The sequence below is a fragment of the Syngnathus scovelli genome, chromosome 17, assembly GCF_024217435.2.
Source record: "Syngnathus scovelli strain Florida chromosome 17, RoL_Ssco_1.2, whole genome shotgun sequence".
Lineage (NCBI taxonomy): Eukaryota > Metazoa > Chordata > Actinopteri > Syngnathiformes > Syngnathidae > Syngnathus > Syngnathus scovelli.
The window spans coordinates 5418185-5440200 of record NC_090863.1 but is presented as its reverse complement, the minus strand read 5'-3'; the positions used below and the strand labels follow the sequence as shown (position 1 = coordinate 5440200).

Here is a 22016-nt window from a genome sequence, read left to right as displayed (position 1 = left end):
CTGTGTAAAGCCACAAGCTGCATGTCATAAAACAGGAAATAAAATGATGTCATAGTAAATTATTACTTAGTCAAAAAATCATCGATCCATTTTGGGTGTTTGCCTCATATGCACTCTTCTTTTTATAGTGTCTAATATGGAAGACAAACCTCAAATGAATTATGCACATTAAACACGAAATGTATTCATCAAGGACTATATTTAAAAAAAAAAAAAAACTTGACATGATCAAGCGCGAGTTTGATTTGTTGTCATCCACTGAAGATGAATGTTTTGAGGTTCCTTCTTCTGCACAAATCCACTTACCAGCCACTTACTTGGCTAGACTTGCATAATATTAGAATTCAGAATTTGAATAGGAATTTATTGTATAGCTGCCAGCAGGAAGAGGGACTTAACGAATCATATTCAAATTCATGTTAAATGGGAGTCAGCACCTGTCAGTGGCAAAACAAACCTAAGGAAAATAAACCCCGCCCCCTCCAAAAACACCAACTTCATACTAAATGCAATAAGTGCATTTGACGTCAGGTTTTAAATATTTAATTCCCATTATTTTTGATTCGTTGCAGTGACCAAGAATACGCGCCAAGTGTGAATGAGGAGGATGTCCCTAGGTAGGAGCCATGTTAGGTGAGTCAGCCTCTCCACGCATCCTTTTGCTCAGGTGCGTTACTAGCGTCTCACTTCCGGGAGCTCAACTACCTCGAACCACTTGCTGGCACCGACACAATGGACCGGACGGCTGGAGGGAAGGTCGCCGTATAATTGGTGACCTGCAGCGTCGGCGACACACACTGGCTGCAGACGAAGTGTTTCCCGTCAACAGAAGCGCGTCTTACAGTCCACTTGATGTGGCTCCCCCGCTGGAGGTGAGCGCATTGACGCATTGTGGAGTCGACAGGGTGGGGGGAGAAGGAGGAGGAGGGGGTGGTGGAGGAGGAGGGGGGTGGCGGCGGTGGTGTTCGTAGTGGTGGTGTTGGAGGGGGGGCGCGCACTGCAACCCCTCCTTCGCGAACACAAACCGAGGAGGCATCTACCGGCGGAAGCGCGATGGCCGACACCGACGACCATCAACCGGAGAACGGCTTCGTGTCCCCCGATAGCACGTCGTCGTCGTCACCGGGTCCGCTGACGCGCATCGACGGCGCGGTCTTACCTTTCCTCGGCGGTTTCGGGAAGTACCAGAAACAGCTGATCCTGCTCACATGGATCCCGGCGCTCTTTATCGGATTCAGTCAGTACTCGGACAATTTCCTACTCGCCCAGCCCAACAACACCTGCATCCAACCTTTCACGAACGCCACCCCTTCCACCACAACCACCAGCAGCGCGACCACGACCGTCAGCACGGCTGCGGCCGGTGGCAACGTAACGTGGGCCCGCTCCTGGGCGTCGGGTGGCCCGCAGAACGCGAGCGGGCGGGCTGCTGGCGTCCACAATGACACGGGCGATGACACGCAGTGCATGTGCAACGCATGGACCTTTGAGATGCACACCGGACTTGTCCAGAATGTTGTCACTAAGGTCAGTAGTTTTGTCTTTTCTCCCACATATTCATTCATTCATTCATTGTGCACAAGCGGGAAGGAGGGAGGAGGGAAGGGGGATACCCCATGGAGGGTCCTTGCTTGACCACCTGCTTCATTTCCACCATTTGCTCCCCGAGAGTCCCCTAAACCATGATTGCCATGCTCCTCTTTTTCTTTCTTTATTCTATGGTGCCCTCTTTGACAAGGGTCCTCATTTGTTGGTGTCACCTTACTGACTGACAATCCTAGTGGAATTTGCTGGCGATAGCGGCACAACAAAAGGACATAATAGACAGAAGCTGTTTGATTTAGGGCAAAGGTCTTTATTTCGTATGCATGCTCTGGAATAATGCAACTCCTGACCAAACGGCACCCCACCCCCCACCGGCTACCCCATGACTAAACAACATACACGGCACGGCTCATTGTGGGTGCCTTTTTTTTTCCATGTGGCATCATCGCTGTAATTTTATCAGATTTGCACAGCAATTTAAAACCTGGCTTATTTGTCTGTAAAACAACCATGATTGGACAACGTAATCATATCTTCAACACGCGGCGGACAAGGATAATCAATGGAGATGAAAGTGCAATTTGATTAGTTCGCGCCTGCCAGCAGACAAGAGGAACTTATCCAGATTCTCCAAATGAATGCCGGTTGAGTTTTGCGGGCTTACCAGCACACACGCAGTCTGACGTTAAGACAAGCGTTGAAGCGTCTCCGCACTAATGGTGGTTAGGGAGTCCTGGGTTTGTGTCCGCTATGGTGCCAACAGCCCATCTGCATCTTCAATAATGACTGATTTAAATAAAGCGAGTAAACCACAGCGACTCAGGCCCAAAGTGAGCAGGAGTTGATTTAATCTTTTGGTCAGAATCATTGATTTATCCATAATGTAGGGATTGTTATCTGGCTTAAACAACGTGCTAAGTTTGTTATTCTTGTTGTTCTTCTTAACCAATTTCTAAAACCCAAAAGACAAGCATAAAACGATGGTCTTAATTCCCCTTAAAGTCTGCAAACTGCAAAAAAAAAAGAATTACACAAAAGTTATATTTCAATGCAAGACATGCTTCGATTAAAAAAAAAATGCTAATGCTAAAGTTAATATAAAATCCTATTGACATGCTAATGAGAAATTAGCACTGACTTGTGGGCAATGATATTCCTTCAAATAACAAATGTTTACAGACAATCAATGTTTTTGTCTTGCAGTATTAAACTCGGGCTCATCTTCCCATGCTGGTGTCATTTGGGCACATTCTGAATTTGTATTGTCTTTGCATAAACACTGACAATGTCATCTTGATGACACCACATGCTCAAATGGTCTGTACGAACCTCAACCATGCATGTCAACCTTGTAACAAGGTCGTCAGGGGCAGAGATTAACTCGATGGTAGCACCAACCCCAAAAAATGCACCCCCCCCCTCCCATTTTTGTGCTCCACTTTATGTGTATTGTCACATGTTCTCGTCTCCAAGTAGATAAAATAGGATGTGGCACAGCAGCAGGAACTGATGACTCTGCATTTGTGCCCGTGTTTGGACTGCGTAGTCACAATTGGGTTCAGCTATCCGTGTCGCTGTGTAAGTAAGGCAAGTGTCAACACTGGACTAACACACGCACACGCCTGCACCAATGCCCCATGTGACTGGACCCTTATGATCATGTGTGAACAACTCGAGGCCACGCTCACTGAGTTCCTGTTCTTGAGGAAAGGACCTTGAAACCTTCCAACAGTGACGTGCTGAAATGACACAATTCGAACCAAATTTCATTATTTTTGTTTTAAAAACATTGCTAGCTTTAATGCTAATTCCATTGACATGCTGACAGGAAATTTGCATTGACTTCTGGGAGTGACATGAATTTTGTAATCTAACAATAATCATTTCATTAATCATGATTTCAGTATTCAATTCAAATTCAAACTGATCGTTATTCTTTCCATAATGGCCCAGCCATTTGGGCTGATACAGCATCATGTACCGTTTACATGGCTGAAAACGTCCACACCTCACTGGAACTGCAAGTAGCATTTACAAGATATGGCAAAGGATCCAAAGTGGCTCATGTGGAGACCTGCTCTAAATTGAGTCAAAGCCGTCCTCAGGGTCCATCTTAATTGGACTGAGCCTCGGAAATGAGAATGTATCATTACTCTCGTGTGTAACTGACCCTTCTCGGTTCACACTTGCAGTCTGAAACATTAGAGCGAGACCCAAGAGCGTCGCAGGTCCCGACTACGGTGTGGGAGTATGTGATAAGGGAGACCGTTACGCAAAAAAAGCGGCCGGGCCTCAGATGTGAAAGATGATACCGTCGGCCGAACACCCGTGAGGAGGCCCTCACTGTACTGTGTCCATTTTCTTCTGTTTGGACAGCTGCTCACCCCCTCATCCTTCGCTCCCCCCTGCTGATCAGTGTGGGACACTTTGAAAGAGTCTCAGCTGTAAAAAGGAGGTGACCCCGCCCATTCATCCACTCAGGGCACGCACATGAGCGTCACCCGGCGGTGTCAATGGGGACAAATGATGCCGGTGTTAGCTGCAGATAAAACGAAGATGAAGACCCTGCGTGTCAGCTTTGTTTCTGATAAATGCAGTGAACATTTGGAGAGGTGGCGTTGGATTACATCATGCACTATGGGTGGGACGCCAAATCAACATTGCTTTGCGGATTTGTCATTGTTAAATCATTGCAACATGCAACATTTCAGGGCAGAAAAAAAAATGTATCGTACATGCTAATGTTGGCTAGCCATGTTGATGAGCCAATTTTAAATGTCGGAAAGCAAAATGTTGGAAATCGAATAGTAAATGAATCCCTCGATTAAATTGTGTAAACAAAACCATTTCCACATTTATTGTTTATTTACCAATAATGTAATATTGTTTAGTGATTATACTCCAAATTATTTAAAAATATTGAGGGGAAGAAAAAACGTTCTTCAGTGCAGCACTACACGTAGACCAAGTGAAGCATGAATTCTTTTCCTTTTTTGACTTGATATTGTCTTTAAGGCCCGCTCTTTACGCCCACCACCACAGTATTTTCCACCCATGGGTAAGGTAAAACTTGGAAGGGTCTGATTATCACTGTTGCTAGGCAGTAACTATGCCGCAGCCTCTCTCGCTCGCTGCATCTTTCTCTGTGTGCTTCTTTCCATCTGATTCATTCTTTTTCATCCATGTATTCCTCCTCTTGTTTAAATCTGCTGTAGTCCGCGTTTGACTTTAGGGATTCCACGCACATCACAATAAGCGTTCGCTAGCCCCGATCCCTTTTCTACATTTCTTCACGCAGCAATTAAGCAGCACCAACGCACGTTCTGTGTCTGACATAAGCATTGTTCCGCTGCAGTCACTTAGGAGAAGTCAGCAGACGCTTGGAGGATTTTGACGGATTGTCTCTTTCCCCTGCCCCCCTCTGCCGGGCTCTTCACGCTTGGCATTTCTGCCTGCGAATAGGTTTATACACGCGTCTTTCCCAACTCTGAGTGCACACTGACTTCTATTCATTATCTTCTAATGAGCAACACAATAGCAAAGCAACAGAACGCGGCGATAATGGGCCACGTAGCAGAAGAGCTGCGCATGACGGGACTTAAACTGAGCCTGATTGTTCATTTATATTCTTATAGTAGCACCTCGAAGAATGACATGAGTGCTGTTGTTTGGGTGTTTGATTGACTTTACAGAAAGAGAAACCTGTGTACGACGTTTTTTTGCTAGCGTAAGATGCTAGCACCATCTGCAGCATGTAGGTCCCATCAAAGAATTCACAAGCTCGGGACCTAGTTAATAATACATGTGTATTGACGAATGCTTCAGGAGAAAATTGCACTAATGACATGTTGACAAGATGAACTTCCCCCCAATCTGTCTGCTATACATTTTAGCAACACTTTTGTGCTGGTTCAAACGGGCGCAACCAATTTTGTTTCAGTCTACGGAGTGATCTTGTTTTTCTTTTGTTTTCATTCCGTCTCCCAGCTGCGAAGCGATTGCTCAACCGGAACTTGTTTTGCGACCCTGCTTTATTTTTCCACGGCTAACATCGATACCAAAAGCTTGAATGAGTGGCATTCCCGGATCATGTGATCATGACTGGCTGGTTCTGTGTAATCCTGGAGCGTTCCATTCAAAGCAGGTCACTGGCATAGAGGTCATGGCAGGTTAAAGCAAGCCCCCCCCCCCCCCCCCCCCCCCCCCCATCACGTAACAAAATAAAAAAAAATATATAATAAAAGTATAGGATGTTTCTATTTCAACCAAGTCTGTCAAAAATACAACACGCCAGCTTAAATGTTACAATGAAATAAGACCGACTCACGTGCTGATTATTTTAACTGAGCCTCCATTTATTGTCTTTACAGTGGAGTCTGGTGTGCAACTCGTCATGGAAAGTTCACATTGCGAAATTCTCACTCTTGGTGGGATCCATCTTTGGATACCTGGTGTTTGGAATCCTTGCGGACTGGTAAGGCATCCCAAGAATGTTGCTGTTACATCAACCGTGTTTGAAAATTGTTGACAGTTCAAATTTCGACTTTGTATCTATCTCATTGTGCAGGTTTGGCCGTCACCCGGTGCTGATCATATCTGTGCTCTTCATGCTGGTGTTCGGCCTCACTGTGGCTTTTTCCGTCAACGTTCCCATGTTCAGCACGCTGAGATTCTTTGAAGGCTTCTGCTTGTCTGGCATCACACTCTCACTCTACGTCCTCAGTAAGTCCAGTGGCGCTACTTCCTCTGAGCTTTTATGAAATGCTCTCACCAGCCGTGCTTTACATTTACTCAAGTACCGTATTTTCCGTACTATAAGGTGCACCGGATTATAAGGCGCACCTTCAATGAATGGCCCATTTTAAAAATGTGTCCATATATACGATATATACATTTGGCCCGTGGGCCGGACTTTGGACACGCCTGCTGTAGTGGCTCAACATTGGTCCATATATAAGGCACCTGATTATAAGGCGCACTGTTGGCTTTTGAGAAAATTGGAGGTTTTTAGGTGCGCCTTATAGTGCGGAAAATACGGTATTAGTCGTTGCAACGTCTTAATTTGACCATAACTTTAAAGGCAGCTGTTAAAGCTATAAACATGTTTTTATATGTTTTGATTTTTTTTCTTGAAGTCCATATGATGTAATTTACGAAGAGCAAATCAATATTATTGCCCAGGAGTGTGAAGCACACCTGCACGTTTGCTGAAGCTTTTTTTTTTTTTTTTTTTTTTTTTTTTGGAATATGAGTTTTTGTCTGTTCCATGGGGGCCCGCCTGTATTTCTGATGTGTTTTTGTGCGACACTTGATATTTACGCTGGAGCCAATCTGTATTGACAAAACTCTGCCAGTGCTCTGAGACTAAGGGACGGTCATTCAATAACACATTAGCAGGAATAATCAATCTTGTCTGACCTCCAGGCGTTCTCTTTTAAGCATTCGCTTAAAAACGTACATGGACAGCGTGCCATAAAGGAAAAAGCGTCACGGTCATCTGAAGTTCAGAGGGGTTTTTTGGGCTGGATTTGTTTGCACTCTCCCAGCATTGGTCTGTGCACAGTGGGGATGTAACACTAATCCCTTTCCTTCCTTCCTTGATCATCTATCCACGTGCCGTTGAGTCTCCTTCATGTATAATGCTGCGCTTGATCGTTTTGCGTCCCCTAAACAGACAGGGAGAGTATTTAGGACCTGAGCGTTCGGTGCTTTTGGAGGACCTTCAACAAAAAGATGCTCAGTAACACCTCGATTGAGAAGAAAAAAAAATGACACGAGTATGTCTGGTGGACGGGAATTCTGATGGGTTTGTCATAACAAGACACACGGAAAAGTCCAAAGAAGCCAACCCTGACATCAAACAGGAAATGAGCCATTTAGTTTGAGCGCACAAATCGGGCCCATCGGTATGTGGCTGGAATCCATACAGTCGACTTCACAGAAGGACAAAATGAACAAGTGAAGATTAGCATAACATCAAAGTTTGCATCTCCAAAAAGGACCAAACTTTTAACTCCACAAGGTCGAATCTCGACGTAACCCTCAAGTGAGATTGCTATTATGAATCTCATTCCGAAAACCCGAGTGAGATTGCTGAAAGGATTGTAACAAGGCCGCGTAGATTCTAATTATTGCCCGTTTTAGCATTACCCTTAAGATAAGCTGTGTGGTTCTTTTAAAACCGCATATCATTTTTTTTGTCTTTGTCATATGTTTAATTTGACAGTAAACCTAAACTGAGAGTGTCAAGCTTTAATCCTCCTTTTTTTCCAGTATTTCATTTGTGATAATGCAGTGAAGTAGATGATACCACGTTAATTACGGTTGGTTAAAATAAAATTAAAAAAAAAAAAAAAGCTGCTGGACAATGTGCACGCCAGACTGGCCTGGCGTGGCGTGCTGAGGCTTTTGAACGGGTTCAAACATGGCTGATATGATGTGACACTTGTGCAGCTACTGACGCTATGCGCCGTGCAGGGACACTGAAAAATAAAGGAAAAAGAATGAAAAGGGAAAAGAAGGGAAGCGGACATGCTGCCTGTTTCAATATTTGACGGAGCTGGCAAGCATCCTCACCTGTGATTTTGCATCCGTTCAAATGAAAAGTCGTATTGCGTAATTTTACAGCAGTGATTCGGTTAGATACGAGAATGGGCCTGTGCGTGATAAAGCCTTCATTAATTAAGCAAAAGACACTTGTTTATAATGTTTACTCGCTGTGAGCAGTCTGTGTACGCGCTGGGCTGCCAGAAGCGATATTTCTCCTCGCTTTTTTGACGCGTCCGAATGGGCATGTCACGCGTACTCATGTGTGAGTGCATGAGAGAGGAAGAAGAGCGAGGAAAATGCAGAATGAATGTGTGAATGTGTCATGATGTTTTTTTTTTTTTTTTTTTTAAAAGCATTTCTGCTGCTGTCAAGTTCCGTCTGCTCAAGTAATAAGATTGCTAAGTTGTGAGTCATTCTATATAGTGGGCAAAAAAAAAAGCTACCTATGTTCTGTTTGGTTGTTTCCACTCTGTCAGGTTAGCCAGGTAATATGGGGACATCCCCGTTCCCGCCTGTTGACGCACAAAATTCATGCAAAACGGCGACGAGGCTCCGTGGTTGTTTGTCCACACAAGGAGCTTCCATTTTGTTTGCTGGATGAGCGCAGACGGGTGTCATGAGATGTTCTCATATTAGCGTGGAGAATTAAGCTGCAACACCTGTTCAAACATGTTCACATTGAGCGTGTGTGTGTTTACAGCACTACTTGATGTTTTTAAATGTTTTTAGATTTCAATTTTCAGTTGAAGCGAGAGCAGCTGTACTGCTGCTGTGCTTTTTTTATTATTGAAATGAATACGTTATGCTGTGTTTAAAATCATGTAAAAAAATGGATGCCAACTTAATCGTTAGATTACTGTCCATTATATTTTATTAGATGTAGCATTTTGCTTGGTTAGCTCAATGTAATGTTTTGTTATATTGTTAGACTCTTCTTGGGGTATTTTTCTCTCAGAAGTATTCTTTTATTTTTTTCAATTCTCTGTGATAATTTGCCACGTTCTTGACCCCGCCGCCCTTAAACAATCTGGCCCCATTCGTCATCTTGATAAATGGGTAAAGGTGCATGTTTCTCCCTATCAAGGAGGGTTAAAGTTCCTTTCCGTGCATGCTCAGCAAAGCCTCTTCTGCTATGACTCCACTTCACTTTCTGTCTGTCTGTCTGTCTGTCTGTCTGTCTGTCTGTCTGTCTGTCTGTCTGTCTGTCTGTCTGTCTGTCTGTCTGTCTGTCTGTCATTTGAAACAAAAAAACACTTCCCTGTTTGTGTCACGTCACCTCAAGCTATCCCACAAATTCCTCAGTGAAGTCCTGTGATTGACCAAATCAGCGTGGGCAGCTATTGTTTGGCTTTTATAAAAATCGAAGAAATTCAAGTCGATATTGTGAACATTTTCCAAGATTTATTTTTTTTTTTTATTTTTTTTGGGCTTGCTGTTATCTTTTGGTGCCTCCCACGGAGCCGATGGTTTGTTTTTGTGCTGACCGTGTGTGTTTGTGTATATGTGTGTGTGTGTGTGTGTGTGTGTGTATGTATGGGAGTACAAGGGTTAAGGTCAGAACAGACAAATATACTCAAAAGGAAACACTCACCCAAGCCTAGTGTTTTACTCCACTTTTTTTTAATGGCTAACACTTTTAAGCAGATGAATTAAAAAGGTGGTGACCTGCAGCTTTTTGGCAGCACAGCTCACGTCCACGATCAATAGCGATGACCTTATTAATCGTCAATAGCTCCCTTTCATTGCTCCTCGGTATTGACGGTGCCCGAGGTTTTTTGTTTTTTTTGCCAAGGCTAAACGAGAGACTATTTTTGAATAAGCGACATTTGTGGAAAAGCTCTTCAAAGATTTAGTGGTAGGAATACGTCACATTTCGATGATTTATGATGAATGTCAATGAGATGCTATTAACAGGCTTTGCTAAGGTGGGAAACTGTTAAAGTGTCACCATCTTTAAATCATTCCTAGTAATACAACCAAGTCGTTAAAATGTAAAATACATAAATTATATCGTAAAGGAGCTACATGATGTTTTGGACATGTTTTCCATTCCGACAGATTATCAAGCACAGGCCTATTTTTTTATATTTTTTTAATCCCAAATTTACCAAGAGTCAATCTATTCGACTTCAATGAGTAAAAGTACCCACACAGCTGGAAGCAAAGAATGGTGCAAAATATCTTGATAAGATGAAGAATTAAGATTTAGGGAGCACTGAATGTCTTTAATGCAATTGAAATGATCTGTGTCTTAAAGTGGTTTCGGCTTCTGCGCTAAAGCTGGCCTCCTCCTCGCACTGACAAAGCACTTTTCCTCACTCCTCCATCTGTAGGACGTCCAGTCCAGTCTGGCCGGCCGGCAGCAAGCCCGGCTGGCTGCAGATCAGTGCTGACAATGCTGCACTGGCCTGTCACTCAGCGCCAGCCAAAACTAATCAGCAGCTTTGCACATGGCTGAGCTCGCTTTGGTCCATTTCCGTAAAGGACTTCAGCTTTCCAGAGACGAGTCTGTCTTGAATTTTGACGATGTTTTATTGGCTTGGAAAAGGAATCAAATATCACTGAGGTCACTACACATTATTCTTTATGTGAAATACCACAATTTGGTTGCAATCACTTCAGGACAATCTGCGTGTGTTGTTGCGTTCCACCTAACGATTAATTTTTAGAGAACAAACATTGCTTTTGTGATAAAAAAAAAAAAGAAGTCGGAAGGAAGGATTCAACAAGCTGCGGCTAGCTACTATTCGTCATATTGCCCAACCCTTGAAACCTGCTGAGTGTGTGCACATGCTATTTTTTGCAGTTCAAGTGAAGGCAAGACACAGAAGGACAACTGTTGTTTTTCTGTTTTCTCTCTTTTTTTTTTTTTTTTTTTTTATCTCTGAGGCCCCACAAAAAGGCCCGTGGCCCAAGATAAGCACACGTTTGCGCAAACATTAGACCAGAAAGTACTGAACGGTCTGTAGAAGGACGTCATGTGAGCAACCAGTTGAGCTACAGGAAGTGAGCGTTTGTGGCGCTCAACTGAGTAAAACAATAAAGCTGAGCCGCGCTAAACATCTACCGCGGCTCGTATGCGGTTCATTTTCTGCTTCGGCCGGTCAGCAAAGCAGTCAAAGCTTCTTTGGGGATTACTGTTGCTAATTGGCTCCCGGGTCGTGTTGATTACATCATAATTGGACGGGAAAGTACAGTAAGGCACAACCTGGAAAGTTGAAGACTTAGATGTCAGTTTTTTTACTACAAGTTTCGAAAACAAATTTCTTTAATGGAACCTTTCCGCCCAAGATGGAAGCAATTAGATTGAGACATTTCCATCAATTACTTTAATGCAACGTAACTGGTTGTATTATTGATTGGTTTGAACTTGGTGCCAACATTTTTGACTTTGTGGAATTGGCCAGCAAGAGATTTATGTCAGTTGGCCACTAGCTCAAGATCCGCATTGTGCGAATGCTGATCCAATGAGTCAGGGGGGTGAAAATAGATTAGGGTCAACGTGATGTGGAAAGGAGCTCAAGGTTGCTTTTGTTTTCATTTTTCTCTGATTTGTCTTTTTAAGCTTTGGTCAGCATCGTACGCCGACGTGACATGTCTGTACTCTTGCGCTTTCTCAGACTGCCCGGTAATGACTGACTGGCCCGTTTCTCCAACAATGCCGCCCACCACCAAAAGGAGGAATTCTAATCCCTTGCACTCCGCGAGCAGTGAACCGTCTCGCAATAAGTTGAGTCGGGTGAGACTCGGCGGGTCGTGCACCCGTTGCCCTGCTCTCCACTCATCGGCCCCGTCGTGCTAGCCGCGATGCCGTCCACCGACAGAGAACGTAATTCATGGCCTGACCGGAGGGAGAGAGGGGGGGCACTTCCTAATTGAAATTCCAGTCTTTTTCTGCTGGAATGGAGCGGGACGGCTAGCTCCCGACACCCACCCTATTATGATGGCCTCTGTCACCTTGAAAACTCCATTTGAGCGAGCGTTCACATTCTGGCTGAGCAGAGAATTTAAAAAGATGGATGGATGGACAATGTGAGAATAGCGCCAATGCGGTGCTGTTCACCCTCCGGGGCTGTGTTGTGAAGCCTTCCCACTGTGGTGCCCGCTAAAGGACTCCACTGTCTGTGATGGCTCTCAGCCCGTGTGGTGTGAATGCTAATGCCAGAATGAATCGCTGCCATTCTAATAGCGGACAAATGAGCACAAGGACGCTTTTTTTTTTTTTCTTCTTCTTCTCTCGCCCTCTCACAACAGCACACTCTTGTTCAATCTCATAACAGCAGCTGTCGATTTAGAATGTTGACACCCTATTGTCGACTTCAAAGCTGCGGTCGTCATTTGTCATCCTCAAAGTTGCAGATTCGGTTTTGTATCGGGATGCAGGCGTTTCCTTCGAGTCATGCTAACAACACGGTAGAAGACGTAGCACGCCCCATCAATGAATCATCACCTCACTTCAGTGCTAGAGGTGTTTTGCTAAGAATGACATCACCATTTAAATTCATGTCACAACCTGCAAGTCTGCGATGATATTCACGCTGTCTTGTTTTGTTTCCCCCACTAGGGATCGAGCTGTGCTTACCAGGTTGGCGCTTCTCCATGACTATGGTGGCCAGTTTTGTGATGCTGGGCGGCCAGCTGCTGATGCCGGGTGTGGCCTACCTGTGCCGTGACTGGCAGGTACTCCAGGCCGTCATCATCTGCCCCCTGCTGCTTATGCTGTCCTACATCTGGTGAGTCCTGGTGAGCCAGGTACAATTTTTTGCTAAAGCGGGTGAGCCCAGGACCCATGTACAGCATATTCCATGTGCTTTATCGATGATAAAAGTGAGAACGAGACATTTTCCGGCAGGTGATTCAACGCGACACGCTTTTTCTAGTGACCTTGCCCGAGAGTGGAGACCACCATCCAGAAACGCACTCCGTCTTGGATCGTACACTGCTGATGTCGACAAACTCGTAGGGAATTAGATTTTATTGCCGTCTGTATGCCGAAATGTGGCGTCCCTCCAAGGCCGACCTGCGCAAGCTAAAATGGTTCCGCTCAGCAGCTCTGGAAAGAGTTAACCCGATCAAATAGCAGTAATGGAGATATAATAGACATGAGTGGGCTCGGCTGATTGACGGGCCTTTCCAATTCAGTGGAAGGATGATGGAATGCAGGCGTCAGACAAAATATTGGCGCGCCAGCCACGTCATGCAAATAAATGCCTGCCTCAAATAGATGGAACAAAATAGGTACCAATTGTAATTATTTCAATTTATAAACACTATTTTTGTACATCTCTACCATAAATTGTTTGTAGAAGTAAAGCTTTCCTCCCTAGACACAAGTAAATAATTAAGATCCATACAAAACTTGGTGTGGTTGGGACAGAAGATGCAAAACGTTCAATCGATCATCTTAGCAACGATTTCCTCCAGCATTTTTATTTTCAGCCCAACGTGGCAGCACAGATAAGAAAAATGAGGTTTAACAGTGCGGCATATCCCGCTTGGAAACGAAAATAAGCTTTCATTCCAGCCGGCCTCATTTGTCGCCACTGCTAAGTGAGAACTTCCCTCTCATCTACTTGTCAGGATCTTCCCTGAGTCACTGCGTTGGCTGCTGGCCACGCAGCAGTACTGCCGCTCCAAGTGGATCATGGGACATATCGCTAAGAAGAACTGCGTCAATATGCAGCAGGATCCCGACAACATCCTCCCAGGTAAACCCCCTAAAAAAATTTTTTTTAAAAATGCTTTGTCACTCGGCGGCACAGATTTATAGACTCCTTCTCACTTCCTTGAACACTGCGTTTCATTGTAGCCTTTTAAAAAAAAAAGAAAAAAAAAAAAAAAAAAGCTCAGATGCATCCGGAACAATCAATTGAAGAGGGAACTCAATCCCATGCCGTGCTGATCTCAGGCCTTGAGCGTATTGCTTGGAACTTTGCGGATCAATGCAAGAGCTGATCAGGCCAGCGATAACCTCGCAGGCACGGAATGCGAAATGCCGTCACATGGCTAACCGACTTCACGTGGAAACACCCGAGCGCTAAGTATGAGGTTTGTTTAGGAGCTTCTTGGAAATTGTCGGGTGAAATGTCACACCTGGCTCTCTCACTCATGCTCATTTTGTTGAGTTTGGTGGCGAGATACTGTTGGTGGGAGCGGTGATGGCAACTTCTTTAGCAGGAGCTAAAAATGCAACTCTTAGAAACCTTGTTAATATATATATTTTTTAACTTACCAATTGTTTTGGCTGTGTTGTGAATCCAGGTCAATTGTGTCAGCGGAAACTCATTTAAGAACAAGTTTATTTTTTTAATATACCGTAATATTTGGACTATAAGCGGCACCGGACTGTAAGGCGCACCAGCTAAAATTCGTGATTCAGGGTTCAAAATTTGAGAAAAAAGTAGCGGCTTATAGGCTAATTTATGGTATTAGCGAAAGCTCAAATGTTCATTTGTGTATGTCGCTTCCATTGGACTCCTCTGTGAGTTGAACTTTTGTGTTCCCAGAATTGCAGAGAGCGCTTCAACGCAAGCCCAAAAAGACCTGCATCGTGAAAATGGCCCGGACAAGGAACCTGTGGAAGAATATTGTTGTGCTCTGCTTCAATTCGTAAGTGTTTTTTGACGCGTGTTCTGTAGCTGTATCCGATTTGTTTTTTTGGGGTGGGGTCAACATCCATGAACATTTCAACACATCCAATATTGCTGTGTTTACATTCAAGACACGCAATCATTAAGCGGAAGCAAGCAATAATAGCAGTACATAAATAATGCAAATATTTAATGTTATATCACGTTAGTTGCTGTTGTCTCTTCCTCGCCGTCGATGCAAATGAGGGGAAAGCAGCTCCAGAGCGCTGAAAATTATTTTGCTCGTTTTATGACGGACACGCCACTAATGTCACAAATGTCTCACCAATCTTTTTAACGCTGCCAAGCTCGCGTCGATGGGGCGACCCTAAATCCATCCTCGGATTCAAATGTTCACTTGCTAACTTAATACATATTGATCAGCGGTCCTCAATTCTTTCCCCGCTAAGCTATTTTGTTCTTCAACAAGAGTGCCTCCTTTTCCATTTTTATCCTGCTCTCTCCTTTTCCCTCCATCCCTGACCGGCTCTTTAGCACGTACAGACACTCACCACAGCATATCGCGTCGCTGACTCCTCAATTCGGCGTAAATTTTACATGAGCGGCCGTCCTTATAAAACGTTACGCACACACACACAGAGAGGGAGTGCGGCCTCTGCTTTTTTTGTGTATCCTGGTGCCGAGGGTGCGCGTGCGCGCTTGTGTGTCAACATGTGTGTGTTGACAAAGTACATTGTGGATTACACAACAGCACAGCGGACCTTGAAATGTTGTTTTATTAGATCGGGTTGACTTCTCAGTCGCTACTTTACAGTGATATTCATTTGAAACAATAGATTGTATGGACTGAAAGACGAATTGCAAAATTAGAAGTCAAAATTCAGAATTGATGCAAAAAAAAGAAGTTTATTCGCATCTCTGATTAAAAAAAAATGGTAATAAAAAACCGATAAGAATAAATACAATAGAAAATTAAGCTTGATGTTTGGACAACATTCAAATGTTGCAATTTTACAACATTATTTGTTTAAATCAATGACTTGCTGACATTGTCTGTATTTGCTTGCCTCTAGGCTAACAGGCTACGGGATCCACCACTGCTTTGCCCGCAGCATGATGGACCCTGAGGCCCAGGAGACCACCATGTTCCACGACTTCTACGTCGACTATTACACCATGGCGGGCATCGCGGTGGCATCCTGCCTGGCGCTGTGCCCGGCGGTGGGCCTGATGGGCCGGCGCGGCGGCCTCCTCACGTTCATGATCATCACCGCGTTGGCGTCCTTGCTGCAGCTAGGCCTGCCCAACTGTGAGTTTTGTGATACAAAGGACGACTCTCCTGTGTTCAACCGGGCGGATCGTGTTCAAATGTGATTATGCAGGCGTACCTAATGAAATGTCCAGTGCTTGCACAGCGAGGCGTGTCCCGCGCTCATGTCAGCTACTCATAATGGAGCGTTTGGACACCAGCGCAAACGGCTCTTGTGGTCAATGTGTACCAGCAGGACACAAGTCCGTTTACTCAGTTACATTTGACTTAATGTTCAACTGGTGTCAACACATCACACTTTTTTTGTGTTGTGATGAGCTTTTGTGTTTGATCGCTCACGAGTGACACACCCTTTCTCCTGATTTCTCTTTCAGTGCTGGGAAAGTACAGCACCCATCTCAACATAGGTAAGCCTATTTGGGTGCTTTTGGCTATGAACTGGATTCATTGCATGTCAAAAGAAAAGAGGCCCAAATCCATGTGTGCAGCTAGAGTGCCCCTAGTGGCTGGATGTGCTGCCACACTCTAACAATACCACAATGCTGGATTGCCATGTATTTTCGTTGTAATGATGCATTTAAAAATGATGACTGGAAACCAAATGATAATACACATGCTCGTTTTTGCGTGTAGATAGCTCAAGCACACTGACGAAGAACTTCTCCATCGCCTTCTCAATCATCGGGATGTTCTCCTCCCACGCCGTCAGCAACCTGAGCATCTTCTTCTGTGCTGAGATCACACCCACCGTCATCAGGTAAAACCCACGACAACATTTTTTTTCATTTAATTGCTTTATATGTAAGGCTTAGAATTGTTTTCATACAATTATTACTGTAGTTATGCCTTTTCTACCGCATGAGCGTAGGTTAACCACATTTCCACTTTGATTCAAATGTAGGGCCAAAACTGAGGGGAAATAATTGAGCATGTGCCTGAGACTTTTTCTTTGTCACCTTCACTGTCACATGAAGGCGGCAGCAGGCAAATCCCCTCTGAGCACTGCATGAGGGTTACTGTAAGCTTATGTAAGCTAGGCTGCAGTTTGCAAAATACATCAAGGGCGCCACCTGCTGGATGGCAAGTAGTGCCGCCTGGCAAATAAAGTGGCGCTGCAGCACATTCTGCTGTCTAAAATGGGTTCTCCTAAGATTTCACGGTGAGGGAAGTGATATGATTGCCTGCTGAGTTTGTAAAATACAAAAGAAATTAACAAACAGTCTCTATCGTGTATTTTTTTTTAATTTTTTTTTATGAATTATGTGAGAAGAACCTCTCTGGGAAAATCGAAGCTTCACCGCCCTCTTCAGGTTGAAGGCTGTAGACTAACTAGGCCAATCTGTGACCTTAACGCATTTATTTTGAGCCACTCCTTTGTTGCCATGGCAACATGCAAATGTATCTTGGTGCATTGTCATGCTGGAAGACTATTATCAGGGTTCTTAATGAGGTTTTCATTCAAGATTTGACAGTTTTTGACGGTATTCATTGTTCCATGTAGGGGCGGCGGCCTGGGCCTGGTCCTGGCGAGCGCCGGCTTCGGCATGCTGACGGCGCCCATCATGGAGCTGCACAACCAGAAGGGCTACTTCCTGCACCACATCATCTTCGCCTGCTGTACGCTCATCTGCATCATCTGCATCCTGCTCCTGCCCGAGACGCGCTACCACCCGCTGCCCGAGACGCTGGCCGACGGCGAGAGCTACACGCGCCAGCCCCTGCTGCCGCCGCGCAAGCCCGGCGAGCAACGCCTCCTGCTGGTGCCCTCCCAGAGCGCCCGAGACTACACGCGCGTGCACGACACGCCGCTGCACGAGGCGGCCGCCGCCGGCGTCTCCATTATGGACTCTGCCGCCTCGTCCGCTGCCGATTTGAACGCCCCCGACGAGGACGATGGTGCCCGCACGGGACCGACGAAAGACGACACCATCCATGCCAGCAAAGAGCACCTCCTGTCTTCCACGCCTGAGCCCTCGCACCCCTTGCTGTCGGACGAGGATAAGCCTTCAGAGGTTGTCCTTGCTTCTATCGAGCCGCCGACTCGCGCCGTTGTCCTCCAAACGGACGACACTCTGCATCCGTCCCCTACGCTGGAAGCTCTTCCGGACCCGGCCTCCGAGGAGCCCCCGCCGGAATCCCCCGATCAGCTGGACGACGACCCTCCACCCATGGAATCGGGTCCACCGTCGCCAGAGGACACCGTAACTGTCCCCCCTTCCCCGTCACGCCCTGCCCCGGACATTGCGTCCCCGTCACCCCCTTCCCCGGACATCGAGTCCCATTGCTCAGACATCTACTTAGAAGTAGAGAATGAATTAACGCCACCGTCCCCTCCGCCGGAACCCCCTTGTGGCGACGATCTTTCTCCCCCACCTTCTCCCGTTCCAGACTCCGTTTTACCCTCGTCTGGCCACACGTCGCCTTCCCGATTTCCTTCCCTGCCTCTTCTGCCCGGCGCTCCCCCCATTACAGAACCGGCCGCCGCTGCAGCTGAGGCGACCACATTGACTGAACATCCTTTACGGGATTCCCCAGACTCAGACTCAGATCACAGCACTTCAGGAGCATCTCCCCCCTCTCTAATGGTCTGTACAGTTTCCTCCCCCATCGACTCTGGCGTGCTGTCAATCAGCGCCAGCACAGAAAGCAACGCCCTCAACGGCGTGGCATCGTCGTGATGATGATGCGGGAAACAAATCCCCTCGTACTTAAAAAAAAAAAAAAGAAAAAAGCCGTGTCAGCCTGGAGTTGGCTGGTCTTTAAAGACGATCCCTTTCCTTTTCCTGCACAAGAGACTGTTTTATGATGGCATTGTTTCCCTTTTTTTTTTTTTTATGTCACAGGAAAAAAGAAAAAAAAATCACCAGCCTATAAACTCCATTGATGGACAAATTAAAAAAAAAAAAATCTCAAGCGTCAATCAGAAGCAAGTGTCAGAACGTGACGACAAATGCTGCTGAGAAGTCCAAGTGAATAAGTGTTTGTGCTTAGCACATTTAGTAGGCCACGTTCTCAAAAATAGTTTCCCCACCTTTATCGAGCCCATGCAGAAGACAAAAATACAACACTGCCCTCCGTAATTATTGGAGCCCCTGTTTAACATGTGTTCTTTAGCTTTAAATAAATTCATTTTTGTTTTTAACAATACAAGACTAACATTTAAAAAAAGAGTAAAATCCAACTTTGAACTCAAGTGCATTTATTCAGTGGGACAAAAACATCACCACCTTGAAAAATAATTCTGTGTGCAACAATTATTAGAAAATTTATGTTGTAAATGACTAATAATTGAGTTGTCTGCCGGTCCTTGTCAAATTACCCACAACAGAAAGCTAAACAATAATTTTGTTAACTATTCAAGCTGCTCATTTGGGCCATCATAAACTGCTCGGATAGGTGAGGAAGAATAAGACTTGTTTGGGGTTACTCCCCAAGTAAACAATCACAGGCAACGGCGAACCAGAAAACCAAAATGTTCAAATGGTGCCAAAAATGAGTATTACATGTTTTGGGGGCTTCTTTTTGTGCAGCCCCCTGCCATAGACTGAATGCGGACGGAGTGAATTGGATCAATGGAGGCAATGAGAAGGAGCTGCATACAAAAGTGTCTTTTTTTTTTTTTTTTTTTGGTTCAAAGCAAAATGTCGTAATCTTGTAGTGATTTTGTCAGCAAGTGCATAATTGTGTGTGTGTGTGGGAGTGTAAACCAAATGGAAAACTATGATTGACCTGATAAATGTACAAAGCTTCATCTTGCAATATTGCTGACATGACACACAACAGTCATCAGGCAAAAAGCAATTTTATTTTTTAAACATCCACGCACAACTCAACTGCTTTCTAAGACTTGACTCTTCCGTCAATACTTGATCGTCTTGTTTACAACAGTGCTCATAAAGCAAACCAAGCATCATTACTGTAAAAACTCCAAAGCCAGACAAAGATATTTTTTTTGGTTGTTTTGTTTTAAAAATATGACTCAAGGTTGCCGCCCTCATTCTATCGCGTGGAATTTGCCCAGGGAGGAACAGAAAGCGGCCCTCTCCGGAGACAATCTTGTGGTGCATTCATGAAAACACGGAAAAAAAAAAAAAAAACACCAGGTACTTTCCAACAACGTTCTTCCTCCAAATGCACTGACAACAAGATTGTGCTTGTTTTTTTTGTTTTTCTTTCCTTCCTCCCTCCCATGCTTCCTTCCTGTGTGACATATAACGCAGCCTGAATCAAAATATGAGCGTGCTTTTTGCTGTTGTCGCTTTTCAAGGTGGCAATCCTCGATGGACGATCCAAGTTGTGAAATTTTCATGCCAGTTGTCTGATGCTGCTACACACCTGAAAGCACAAATTCCCTGCAATCATGTGACATCACATTGATGGAATGGTAGAGGCACACTGAGAAGAAAGCAACAAAAATGTTGGCCAATTGTTTGACCTGCTAAAAAGTCAAACGTGACAATAAAGGTATGAGAAAGAAAATAATAATAGAAAATGGATTATGAGAAAATACTCATTGTACAGGAAAAAAAGGTGGGTTTTTTTTTTTTTTTTTTTTTGCTTTACCAGAAATTTGGTTGTCTTTTTTTTCTTACTTTCATTAATATGAAATAACCCCTACTAAAATTCACTTTATTTTCATGGTTCTGTTCTGCAGTTTCCATTCGTATGTGGCCCGACTACATGGTACATAAGTTCAATAAGAAGAAAAAAGGGAAAAAGGAGCTTTCTTTGCCCAATTGCTAATCCAGACTTCCTTCCATTTAGTGTGTGTGCGTCAGCAGCCATTTTAAAATAACAAACGACACGCTTGTGTCAAATCTCATCAAGCTTCTGCACGGTGCCGACTGAAGCGTCTGCAATATGACAATTTAGCACCGGCGGAAGCATTTGAGCGGACATCCGATCCAGTTAGATCATGTGGAGGACAAGTGGAACAGTGAATGTAAAAATGAAGGATGAAGGCGAAACGTGTGAAAGGTGATCAAGTGTTCAGGTTCGGCCTCCTTCCTCTAAGAAAGAGTTGAATGAATGTAAAAAAAAAAAAAACTGGATTGTATTGTTTATGATTTCTGAATGTTTGGTTAGACTTTGAGAATTCTTACATGCACTTGTATATAAGCCATACCTGTTGTCAGAATAAACCACTATTTATTGATCGGCTGTCCACTTTGTGTGTCACTGAAGGAAAATGTGTTGCCTTGCTGCGGCGGCATGACGCAGTAAGAATGAGTTGGACTCTGACTGTGTGACTCTTTGTAACCCAATCCTGCTACAAACTCTAAATCCTGTTTGGACAATTTCCTTGCAGGGGACACAATGAGGTTGCTAGGCAACGGGCCGCCGTGCAGGAAGAATGCCCCCACTGTTAACATGCTTTCCTCCTGACTGAAGCTTAATGTATATTGCAGCAGTGCTATCAATTGTCTTACAACTACACACACACACACACACACACACACACATGATACAGACACCCCTCCCACCCCTAAAATGCAACAACAGGATTTAGATGGCTTGCCAAAGGCAACCTCTGCTCGGCTCGTAGAGGACAAAGGGCAGCTTAATGAATAGCTCGCCGGGACAGTAAAAAAGGAACAGCAATGTGCATGAGTGGGAAGAAAGAACATAGAGTGAACACGCTTTGAAGGCTGACGTTCAATCCCCAGCCAAACAGGATGTGAGACAAAAGGAGAACTTTGATTTAGGCTGCCTTTTAAAGCCCGACCCGGGACTTTCATATCACTTCTTGTTATTAAAAATGTTATAAGGGCAGCGAGGTGACGCGCTGTCGTGGTTTGCAGGCCCGAGGTCGGGGAACGGGATTGCATGCCATCTCCGCTGTGCGAACAGTAAATGTGTATGTGGTCTTTTAAAGCTATAGGTGGTCGTTTATTTATGAAAAATGGTCAATTTTCCCCCAAAAAAGCCTTACTATACATGGTCTTCTTTGTTTTCATCATTCTTTTTTTTATTAAATTAAAGCTTTAACTATACATGGTCATGGTCTATTTATTTATTTATTTTTACATTTTTTTATATTAAAAGCCTTCCTATATATGGTC

General features: G+C 44.6%; 1 protein-coding gene across 2 annotated transcripts; it reads left to right on the top strand.

Annotated features, from left to right (window-relative positions):
• Nucleotides 1-536: 536 nt before the first annotated feature.
• On the top strand, nucleotides 537-21109 carry LOC125985322 (solute carrier family 22 member 23). 2 transcript variants are annotated; one of them, XM_049748046.2, is made up of 10 exons: nucleotides 537-1527; nucleotides 5916-6019; nucleotides 6113-6267; nucleotides 12659-12827; nucleotides 13675-13802; nucleotides 14601-14703; nucleotides 15758-15993; nucleotides 16329-16361; nucleotides 16588-16711; nucleotides 17456-21109. In XM_049748046.2, the coding sequence occupies exons 1-10, from the start codon at nucleotides 1054-1056 to the stop codon at nucleotides 18630-18632; spliced, it is 2703 nt and encodes a 900-aa protein (XP_049604003.1). In that variant the 5' UTR covers nucleotides 537-1053; the 3' UTR covers nucleotides 18633-21109. The 2 variants fall into 2 exon arrangements, with proteins under 2 accessions (XP_049604003.1, XP_049604005.1); XM_049748048.2 differs by lacking the exons at nucleotides 537-1527; nucleotides 5916-6019; nucleotides 6113-6267 and adding an exon at nucleotides 8206-12562.
• The last annotated feature ends 907 nt before the right edge of the window (nucleotides 21110-22016 follow it).